The sequence below is a fragment of the Protobothrops mucrosquamatus genome, unplaced genomic scaffold (genome assembly GCF_001527695.2).
Source record: "Protobothrops mucrosquamatus isolate PMUCROS unplaced genomic scaffold, P.Mucros_1.0 scaffold_252, whole genome shotgun sequence".
Classification (NCBI taxonomy): domain Eukaryota; kingdom Metazoa; phylum Chordata; class Lepidosauria; order Squamata; family Viperidae; genus Protobothrops; species Protobothrops mucrosquamatus.
The window spans coordinates 579,941-592,114 of record NW_015386328.1 but is presented as its reverse complement, the minus strand read 5'-3'; the positions used below and the strand labels follow the sequence as shown (position 1 = coordinate 592,114).

Below are 12,174 nucleotides of genomic sequence, written 5' to 3'. Positions count from 1 at the left end.
AACCTGATCAGAGAGTGAGAAAAACAGCTTCATCTGAATCATGGTCTCTGGTGCTATCTTCACTGGGTAAGCCTCCACCACCTGGGGACCGACAACTCATATCCTCCACACCAGATTCCTGATCACTGTTGGCTGACAGATCGGGATCAGAGCTTTTCAGGTTATCCTGTGTAAGGATGAGTGCTGAGTCTTCTTCATCTCCTTGTGAAGGACTCCGAGAAGGGAATGATTTCAGATGGGAGGTGTAATCTTGGAATGATTTGGCCATGCGTCCATTTTCCTTTTTTATTTTTGCCTCATTATTTAATTGTCCATTTGTAAGTTTTGTCAGTCTCTGCAAGACAAGAAACAATCCATTAGCTTGTTAAAATATATCCCAAACTATCAATGTGTAGCTAGGATTCTCCAGTTATTTCTGAACAACAGGTCCCATCAATCCTAGCCATCTAACCAATAATGAAGGATGAATTTATAGATTACAAAATATAATATGGATTGGAAAGGACTAATAAGTGAAAAACCAGCAACGTTAGACTTTCTTGGGACTTTGTGCTTTTTATTACCAGATGTCAAACCTGACTCAACTCCATAGTTGCCTGTACCTGCTTTCACAGGCAGCTTTGCCTAAGAGTGACAGGAGGAGGGTCGTGAATTCCTAAGGGTAGAGGGAGGCTATGGAATGCAAGTGAACTGTAGGTTGCTAACAAGGCCAAGTGATGATAAATGTTTTGACCAAAGCAGACAGCTTTTCCCAAAGCAAAAGAAATGAACTCAGTTGGTGAACTATGAACTGTGGGTGACCTGTGGGTTTTCACAGGAAAAATCCCAGAATTGGCTTTGCTTCTTTTAGATGGCTTTTTCAATAAAGCTATACTCTTGATTAATCTAAAGAGCCAAGGAGTTTCTTTTGTTAAATGTGCCAAATGGGATAGTTGACACCAGAAGTGTGTAAGCTGCATAGAGTCACCTCTAGGAGAGATGGGCGGCACACAAGTACAGTAAATGGTCAGTGAATGAGTGAATAAAGCAAGCAAGCAAATCTAAGAAATTACAGATTTATAACCTACAATATTCTAAACCTAAAATCTCTCCTTGACATGGAAGGTTATTCTTGATTTCTCTAGGGGAGAAGAAATCGTAGGTGGGAGATTATAGTAGACCAGGAAGAAAGCAAGTTTCTAGGGATTTTTCCATGTTCATGGAGCATTTTGTGTCATTTATCACTTGACCACTCAACAAAACCACACAATAATGAGAAGTAGGAGAAACAGGGAAGACAGCAGATGAACAAGAATGTAGTCCTGTGGCTACATTAATTAAAAACTGGAAGATTTTCTAAAAAAAAATAGAAAATAATTCTCCCCAACTGTGCCTGTACAGAAAAGATGGGACTGGTTCTCATTCAGTCCTCGGTGATAAAATGGAGCAGAATCATCCGCTACATCTAGCATAGATACCTGACAGAGAAACATGCGGCACAGAGCTCTATCAGTTAAAAAGGAATATTCAGGGGCTAGATAAGGACATTTTAGCAATCCTAAGGCTGGCAAAAAAAACGGAGAGACTACATATAGACTATTGATTAACTAGAATTCTGAATAAGGGTAGGCTGATTTCAGCGGTGCTATTGCAAAAACTAAAACTTTTCCTTCCAGCATGTTCTATTAAATATTCTTTTCATTTAAAAGGAGAAAAGTATTTGATCAGATCTCTGAAGAGTTAAAGCATAATTAGATCTAACCTTTATTGATAAGAATCCCAGCAACAAGTAAGTTGCTTACCAGAAAATAGCCAGAGTAAGCTTGAGGTGACCAGTAAGAAAACAAGGTAAGAAATGATTGCTTTGAAAATAGCTCACCCAATTAAGGCCCAAATCTTAACTGTAATATGAAAGACTAGCAAAATGGAGAAATAAGTAATTAATTAGAAATTGAGTGTAACTCTGAAACTCCTATTGCTAATTTTAAATAAGGAAGTCTTCCATAGTTTAAAACCATAAAAGGGAAAATTTTAATGTGATTCACAAGAAAATTGATTTTGAAATTGTACATGAATTAGGAAATTCACTCATTAACACTATTATCATGGTAAAAGAAATACATGATTCAAAAATATACTGTAGAGCAATGTTTCTCAACCTTAGCATTTTTAAGAAGTAAGGACTTCAATTTCTAGAATTCCTCTGTCAGCAAGCCTCACTGGAGAATTCTGGGAATTGAAGTCCACATACCTTAAAGTTGCCAAAGTTGAGAAATACTGCTGTAGAGAGCTCTTATTGCCAGATGTGCGGTGGTAGAGATATAATTCTCTACTCAATGTTTCAGCTAGAAAATGTTCCAAAACAACATCCACCTATGAAAAATACCTTGATCAACTGCATTGATGTTGAAATATACCTATACCTGAATTGATGCATATGGAAATAGCCAATCACATGCTCAAACAATGGGGTGAAACAGAGCAATATATAAATTTTACAGTTCTAGAAAACCAATTATACATACCTCTTCTAATATCACCAACTCCTCCTCCAATTGTTGTGTTTCTTCTTTCACAGCCATCAGGTATTCTGTAACAGATTGCCTTGGATGGAGTCCCTTTTCAAAACGGTTGTACATTCCACTCCAAAACCTGGAAAATAAAACAAAGAAGATTCAAAATCCTATAGAAGTCCATACAAAAGTCAGTCTCATTTCATTCAACCCAACAGAGCTTGCTTCTAGAGAAGTCAACAGAGAATTGCACTTTGCAGTGTAAAATAAATAAACACAGGCCTCCGTGCCAGGGAAACATTTAATGGGAAAGAGTTCTCTCAGCTTTTAAAACTATCATATAAAAATTGTCAGATTCTCATATTTATAGACCATTTTACAGCATAGAAGTGTGAAAACATAGATCTTTATTTCCCAGAATATTCTGGCTTTAAAAGAGATTTTTCACTTTGGCAAAGTGAATCACATCATGTTCCAATTTTGAAAAATGAGAATGGTGTGATTTTGTAGGATTAAAGCATCAAATGCTTAACCTTAAATAACATTAAATGTAATATCTCACTCCACTGAAGTCTGATGAGCATGAGAACTCTGATAAAGAGAAAGTCACTCTGAATGCAACAATTATTGAATTGAGATGTAACATTTGTACACAAAAAGACTTTTTAAGTCCTTGTGGGGGTCAATAAAAATTCTGCATCAAAATTAACAAAATAGCCAGTGCCTTATCTTATTTGTTTTCTGATACAAATATTTGGTTGAAGGATTAAAAATTCCCCAAAATACACATGTGAAGCCTTTCTTCCTGAACTTCCAGCATTAAGCAATCCGGCTTGCTGAACATTTTAAGTACAGCTTTATTGCTGTAATCAACTTTAGGAAGCAAATTCTCATTCAGTTGTTCAGGATGTGAAACTACCAAACGTGTTCGATGTTAGTGGCATTTGTGTCATTTCTAATAGACACTTTATAGGCCACAAGTTCATTTCAAAATGCAAGCAAGTCATCAACAGTCCTTGACTGATGAACTTCAGATAATGCTTACACTATAGCAAACGTATGAAAATAAATTTGCAAGAATTTATTTGTGAGTAACCCGAGAGAGGAGGGGGGTGGGGAAGCAGGGCAAAGGAAGGGGCTGGGGGGGGTGTTAAAACAAGGGGGGGGAATGATTACAGCAGCATCCAGCTCTGGGGGGAATTTTTATTATTTTGCCTCATTTTGCTCTTTTAAAAAGACCACAAAATAAAGAGGTTGGGTTTTTTTTGTTTTAATTCAAAAGGGAGGAATGGGAGGATTTGAGGGGGATTTCTTTGTTTGTTTCAAAGGAAGGGAAAGAGAGGGACTTTGGGGCTGGGTGGCGCGGTAAGCAAACAGCAGTGGTGTGCAGCTTCATTGGGGGGGAGGTGTTGTGGGGAGGCGGCAGCCAAACTGCCCGTCTAGGCGCAGAGGCGATGACAGATGGGAGGGGTCAAAAGGGGAAGCCCCCGCCCACCGCTGCCTGCCTGTTGCCTGCTTGCCGAAGCCTCGACAACTTAAAAAAAAAAACCCTGCAGAGCAGCGGCTTCCCTTTGTGTCCACCCTCCCCTCTGTTGCCTCTATGCCTGGACCCTGGCCTGACACTGAATGGGCAGTTTGGCTGCACCCTTGCACACACACACTCACAATGCCAGAAGCCACGCACCATTGCCGTTTGCCTCCCCCCCACAATGCCAGAAGCCGCGCACCATTGCTGTTCACCTGCCATGCCTACAGCCCACTGTCCCACAGCCCCTGCGATCACCTATTGGCAGTCACACACTGCCCCGCAGCACCAATACTTCTGTCTGCCACCCAATTGGCTGGCGGCTATTTGTCCTGTGCAGCCAAGAGCCGGGAGAAAGGGTGCCTAGGCAAATGGGCCAGGGCGAAGGGTGATGGGCGGAGGGCCAGGGAACTATTGGCCAGGGAGAATGGCTGGGGGAGGGCCAGCAGAGGAGGAAAGCTGCCTGTAAATGGGCTGAGGCAGGTGGCTGGAGGTGAAGGAGGCACAACCAATGGTGGGAGCCTAAACGTCCCATTCTGTCTTAAAAAGGATTTTTATAAGATAATTTACCATCGGTATACATCATCAGAGAAAATGTCTAGAATGTGAATGTATACTTCAAATTTATATTGGAAATGCATAAAGAACTATCTGTATAAAAAGTGGAAAGGGGCACATAACTAAGGCAGAATATCAGCAAATAGCCAAGCCTGCAAAGATGAAGTGAGAAACATTAAGGCTTGCAACAAAAGTCAAAAATAACAAAAAAAAAGCTTCTTTCAACATGTAAAAAACAAGAAAAAGGTTAAGGAAATGATTGGTCCATCAGTGGGAGAAAGTGGCAAGAAGATGACAAGCAACAGGGAGAAAGCAGAACTACTTAACTTGTTTTTTGCATCTGTCTTTACACAAAGGGAAAAAACAGTCCAACCTATCAAAAACAGTACTGTGAAAAACAGATTAGAAACACAAGTTAAGATAGGCAAGAAAATGGTAAGTGAGCACCTGTCCACCCTAGACGACTTCAAATCACCAGGAACAGATGGATTACACCCCAAGGTTCTGAAGGAACTGGCAGAAATGATCTCAGAACCACTGAACTATATCTTTCAATGATCCTGGAGCACTGGGGAACTACCAGAGCACTGGAAAAGAGCTGATGTAGTTCCCATCTTCAAAAAAGGAAACAAAATGGATCCAGGAAACTACAAACCTATCAGCCTGACCTCAATACTTGGGAAGATCTTGGAAAAGATAATCAAGCAACAAATCAGTGAACACCTAAAGGCAAACAAAGTCATTACCAAAAGCCATCATGGGTTTGTCAAAAACAGATCATGCCAGACAAACCTTATTATATTCTTTGACCAGGTGACAAAACTAGTGGACCAGAGGAATGCTGTGGATATAATTTACTTGGACTTCAGTAAGGCATTTGATAAAGTAGATCACAACCCACTACTTGTGGGTTAGACAGCATCATCACAAGATGGATTCATAGCTGGCTGACTGGCCGTTCTCAGCGAGTGGTCCTCAATGGAACTGCATCTACATGGAGGGAAGTGTGTAGTGGGGTGCCCCAGGGCTCTGTTCTGGGCCCAGTGCTCTTCAACATCTTCATCAATGATTTGGATGGGGGGATAGATGGGGAACTCATCAAATTTGCAGATGACACCAAGCTGGCAGTAATAGCCAGAAGATAGGCTTAAGATACAGAAGGATCTTGACAGACTTGAACATTGGGCGCTATCTAACAAAATGAAATTCAATGGTAAAAAAAGTAAGGTTCTGCATTTAGGCAAGAAAAATCAAATGCACAGGTACAGTATAGGTGGTACCTTGCTCAATAGTAGCAACTGTGAGAGGGATCTTGGAGTCCTAGTGGGCAATCACTTAAATATGAGCCAGCAGTGTGCTGCAGCTGCCAAAAAGCCAACACAGTGCTAGGCTGCATTAATAGAGGGATAAAATCAAGATCATGTGAAGTGTTGATACCACTTTATAACGCCTTAGTAAGGCCCCACTTGGAATACTGCATCCATTTCTGGTCACCACGATGTAAAACAGATGTTGAGACTCTAGAACAGGGGTGTCAAACTGCCGGCCTACGGGCCGGACGTGTCATGAGGAAACCATGCCCACCCCATTGCTGGCAATGGGGAAAAAGTTCCGAGACATCATGTGACGTTGTGAGTTTGACATGTCTGCTCTAGAAAGAGTACAGAGAAGAGAAACAAAGATGATCAGGGGACTGGAGGCTAACACATATCAAGAACGGTTGCTGGAATTGGGTATGTCTAGTTTAACGAAGAGAAGGACCGGGGTGACATGATAGCAATGTTCCAATATCTCAGGGGCTGCCACAAAGAAGAGGGAGTCAAGCTATTCTCCAAAGCAACTGAAGGCAGGACAAGAAGCAACGGATGGAAACTAATCAAAGAGAGAAGCAACTTAGAACTAAGGAGAAATTTCCTGACAGTTAGAACAATTAATCAGTGGAACAACCTGCCTCCAGAAGTTGTGAATGCTCCGACACTGAAAGTTTTTAAAAAGAGATTGGACAACCATTTGTCTGAAATGGTATAGGGTTTCCTGCCTGAGCAGGGAGTTGGATTAGAAGACCTCCAAGGTCCCTTACAACTCTATTATTATTAATATTATTATTATTATTATTATTATTATTATTATTATTATTATTATTATTATTATTATTATATGTGAACTTTATATTTTTTTCTTTTTCTTTTACAGTATTTTTTCCTTTCTTGAACTTTAAACTTTCTCTTTGATTTTTTTTCTTCTTTTCTTTTTCTTACTTTATACTAGTTTATATTAGGTTTAATCTTCCTTTTAATTTTTCATAAATTTATATTTTAAAAAGTGTTTTGAAAGTCTATCAAGTTTTGGAGAAGAAGTTATATTACAACAGACATGTTATGGGCAAACTAAGTGAGGCTGAGATATCATGTCATCTAATTCCTCTGATTATTCATAGACTACATCATTATAAGTAGATCAGTGGCAGGGTCAACTAGAAGTCACACTTGGATAAAGAGCAGAGCTGTCTAGAAAAGACATGAGAAACTATTTTAAGAGGCTCTGTAACACTGTAAGGTCTAATGATAAGGCCAAACCTATCGTACTCCAGTTTCATTCTTAAAAAGCAAATTTCTTTCCTTGGGTTACAAAAAAATAAAAATTACAATATCTCTCAAACATATTTTTAACCTATTTTTTTATTTGGCAGAATCCTAGTTTCCATATTAATGATAATACACATCACTAATTCTTATATATATATATATATATATGAGTGCTTTTTGAACATCCTGTCAGCCTAAATATGGGGGAGAGAGAAGTCTTTTGCCTGCATCAGCTCAATCCAAAGCCATCCACAGGCAGCAGTCGCTTAACTGCGACATCATATATGTTTTTTCAAAATTTGGAATGCTATCTCAGTACTCCCTTAATTCTTTGTTAGCATTCCAAATTTTGAAAAAACATATATATATATATATATATATATATACACACACACACACACACACACACACACACACACACACAGAGTATATATCAGAATTAGTGATGTATATTATCATTAATGTGGAAATTAGGATTCTGCTAATAAAAAAATTGAAGTTAAAAATATGTTTGAGAGATATTGTGATTTTTATGTGTATACACACACACATACATCAGTCTTGAAGATCTAATGCTTTGTCTGGGCATTATTTGAAATTTATAAATCAGTTTTCAGGATGGATTGCCTTCAAAAGGTCGCTTACAAAATTCCATAGCAAAACAGAATGTGACAGAAAGTGAACAAATGAAACAATTGTACAACACCCTGTCCCAATGAAAAGTATCTATCTTTTATATTACTATAATTATCTTTTATTCTATACAGCAATGTATTACACTTCACAGCAAAGAAGGAGGAATTGAGGAAGGTTTGTGAAAGTTACCATCAATCTCACAGCTATTTCCAATATATTTGCACATTCTTAAAGTGAGGGATAATTGTTAGCTCATTTCGTCAAATCTTTTAAAGAACAATTCAGATGCCACTTACTTGTAGATAAAATGGGAGGGAGCTGATTGTGGATGAAGGGTCCTGTTGTGGTCTTCCCGATACAGAGGGTTCAGATAATCAGCACGATTCTTCCATAAGTGAGCCCAAAGTGAATAAGTCCGTTCTTGAATTCTGAGGGACAATTTATAATAAAATTCTATGAACTTCATTTGCTATTTCCCTTAGCCCCATATTGAAAGGTTTCATGAACATGTCAAAAGAGTAGATACACATTTAGGAAGAATAGAATTCAACTATTTGGAATTAGGTGCCCTTTGTAATAAAAAAAAATGCTAAGCTGTTCAGATGTTTCTGAACCACAACCCGAGTGGGTATGGCCAGCGGTTAAGGAATTTAGGGAAAATCTCAGCCTACAGAACTAAATTTCCTAATATTGCATAGAAACTATGGCATCCTCTGCACACATGTGGCCTGAGTAATTTTTTATTTTGTTTTAACCTTTCTTACAATATTTGGGATCATCCAACAAGAATAAGAGCATTGTGAAGGGATTCAGAATTAATAAAAGGAAGCACTTTGTTGTGTGACACAAGAAACTTAAAGAATGGGATTTACTGCCATAAGATGTGATGCTGGTCAGAATGCTCGTGCTCTGATCTGGGCAGGTACTAACATTAATACTTCTTATTCCGTAACTGATTTTGTGAATTAAATAGCCAAAGAACCAGAGTCTACTCTTCTTTGTAAATCAATAGGTGGTAGTGTTGGGTTATTCTGGGCAACATCATGGGAGCTATGGTCCGCAGACTTGGTAAGGAACTAACCAGGCTTTATTTAATCCCAACATTCTTGGTTTTTATCCTTATAACATTCTGGAAACTATATTTTTTGATGATAATTTTCTGACAAAAGCAGCTGAGATTTCATTTAATTAATTTAAAAGACAACTAAGATGGAAAAATTAGTAATCCTCATGGAAAAACTCTGAGCCCGTTATCAGATAATCATAATCACTGTCCAACTGAGGCTGTTTTCTCAGGCTTTCTAAAGTTATGTTTTATATTTACTTTTAAAAATGAGAATATCATCTTATATTCATAAGAATTCAGGAGATTGATTCATGTTTCACTGATTCACCTTTCTTTCAAGTAAAGCAGTTTTTGGATAATTCTTTTGGTTGCAGTAAGAAATGGATCTTTTATTCTTTAGTAGTATCTTCAACATTTTACTGATTTTATTATAATATTGGGGTTTTAATATATACGGTAACCAGTTTGAAAGGATTGAACAATTTTATCTTATGTATTGGTTAAGATTCCACATTGAAGCTTCATGTTTATCAGAATAAAGGGTCACTCTGGTGTACTGTGCACAAATAGTTTTAAAAGCGTCTTACTTGAGCTCCTGTCTTTCCTTCTGATTGTTACACAAGAAGTTTCCAAACTGGCAGGAATATATATGATGCTGTATGTGGATCAAGAATCTTTCGTTGAATTCAAAGGCACAAGGAAACTGTTCCATAAGTTGCCAAACACACTCAATAAATTGATCGATAACTGGTGATATCTCCTTTGGGTCTCCATCTAAATTGCCGTACCTACATCAATGCCAGGGGAAAATATTAATTCACAACTGTTACCTTTTTGAAATTCTGGGCATTGGCACAACATCTTCCATCCTAATTGTCAGTTCTATTGTTTGCTTCATTTGCGGAATAAAATTTGCCAGAGTATATTTATCCATGTCAGTTAGAAGGTAACCACAATTATGTCAAAATGACATGTGCTGTATGATATCATCATGCAACCGCTATAACTGCATACTTGTGCCCTGATGAGTGATGAAAATACCAAATCTTGGCCTTTATGTGATAGCATGTGTCATTTCCCTCCTTTGCCTGCCCTCTCTCCCCCAAAGGTCCCCATAGCCAGCTAAAGCCTGAATAGCTAAAATCTCAATGGATTTTACTCATATATTGATTAGTCCAATAAGAAAGAAAATTGGGCTCATATATCACAAGTGGCATGATGTGATCTGTGTGGTTTTCATATAGGCTAATGTGTGAACATGGCCACTATACTTTATAAGCCACAGTTTATGCTTAGAGTTATGTATGAACCAGACTAATATGCCTTTTTAAGCAAACAGTAATTAAAATCTTGATTTAATGCAGTGTATAAACCCAGGCAATAAGCCCAGAAAAACTTTTCAAAAGTTAAATAATCAAAGGAAAGGTGATTAAGAAAAGGGCCAGTTGTACCCAGTCGAATTTGGACTTGCTTAAAAATGAACAAAAACCAATATATATTTCATATCATTTTTAATTACATTTCACCATACTCATGATGAGACAGCCAGGTTGATCTAATGATTAAAGCACAGGAATGGAGTGGGGAGACCCAAGTTCTAATCCTCCCTTAGACCCAACACCAACAAAATTTGGTAACTCTGGGTCAATCATTGTCTCTCAGCCTTACCAGTAGATAGGTGGTATTGGCCAACCACATCCAAAATGTCACTAAGAAAACTGCTTAGACCTGTCCATGTAGTTACAAAAGTCAAGAATGACTCAAGTGACCACTAGAACATGATGCCATCAAAAATGTTACAATTCAATATTCAGAAAGGACTGTTCAATTGATGTCAAGCAAAGTACCTGAGTGCCACTTTATAGAACTCACACTAAAGGACCATGCTTACCTGTGATTAAATTTATGACCAAATGAAACCCAATCTTTATCAATTAATACCTGAAACAAAAATAGTAGCATCAAATGAGATTATTGAGGGTTTTTTTTAGAGAAGCAGAAAATTATGTTTCTTATTCTAATTAATTGGATTATTAAAAATAACCCTGAAATTTCACAATCAGAAAAAGTGGAATGGGACAACTCGCTGTGGCCAGCTCGCCATGGCCAACCCGATCCTCCAAGTCGCTGCAGGACAACTCCACGTGACCAACTCGAGCTGGCCGTGGTGAGTTGGCCAGGCTGAGTTGCCCTAGACCCCTAGACCCTAGAAAAAGACAAAGAGTTTTATCAGGGACAGTAATCGTACTGTTACGAATTTTAGAAATTGATTGGCAGCCTACTTAGATGGCAAAATACAATTTTGTTATGCTGGAAATTTGTTATCCATTTACAGAATACCTTAACACCCTAAGGTTCACATGATAATGTTATATGGTTTTATTCAATGCTTAATGCTACAAGGCAATTAATTGCCTATAAACGAATTTATAAAATATTTCTTAATGTTATCAGGTTAAAGTATCTCCCTCTGCCACACTGACAAAACACATGAACACTGAGCACATAGACAATGAGAGAGAATCTATGTTTGATGGCCATAGCCCTTTAGAGAAGCCAGTTATTCATGCCGGCTGCATGGGAATATGTCAAGGAAATATACAGTATACCCATATTCCCAAACCAGGTTCTCAGAGGAAAGTGATAATTTATGTTTTATATTAAAATAAGAAAAAAAGATGCTTCCCACTTTTATTGGGAAAATAATTATGGGTTAGAGGAGAAAACAGGAAAGCACATCAAAATAAGCAAGAAATTTAGTAAGATAGTACTCATCTCCTTTAGATGAGTTCATATTGACAGGACCAGATGGTTTACATCCCAGGGCTCTGAAGGAACTGGCATATGTGATCTCAGAATCACTAAACAATATCTTTCAAAGCTCCTGGAGCAAGGGAGAAGTATTAGAGCACTAGAAAAGAGCTGATGTGGTTCCAATGTTCAAAAAATGGGAAAAAACAGAACCGGGAAACTACAGACCAATCAGCCTGACATCAATACCTGGTAAATCCTAGAAAAAATAATTACACAGTGGATTTGTGAACACCTAGGAATGAAAAAAGTCAGCATGGAATTGTTAAAACAAATCTTATTGTTTTCTTTGATATAGGGACTAAAGTAGTAGATCAGGAAAATGCTGTGGATATAGTATACTTGGATTTCATGAAGGCATTCGATAAAGTTCTTGGTAAGATAGAGCAATGTGGGAGAGACAGAACCACCACCAGATGGATTTGCAATTGACTGACCAACTGCACCCAGCATTTAGCCTCAATGAAACTTCATCTACACGGAGAGAGGCATGCAGTGGGG

General features: G+C 38.1%; 1 protein-coding gene across 1 annotated transcript in view; it reads right to left on the bottom strand.

The window, feature by feature from the left end:
- Positions 1–12,174, bottom strand: part of MTMR7 (myotubularin related protein 7) — a 33,778-nt gene continuing 21,604 nt past the window's right edge. The window contains exons 10-14 of the mRNA XM_015830984.1: positions 10,754–10,803; positions 9,450–9,650; positions 8,093–8,224; positions 2,505–2,631; positions 1–334 (exon numbers count right to left, since the gene is read on the bottom strand). Coding sequence (XP_015686470.1) covers positions 8–334; positions 2,505–2,631; positions 8,093–8,224; positions 9,450–9,650; positions 10,754–10,803 — 837 coding nt within the window. The 3' untranslated portion in view covers positions 1–7. The remainder of the gene's footprint in view (positions 335–2,504; positions 2,632–8,092; positions 8,225–9,449; positions 9,651–10,753; positions 10,804–12,174) is intronic.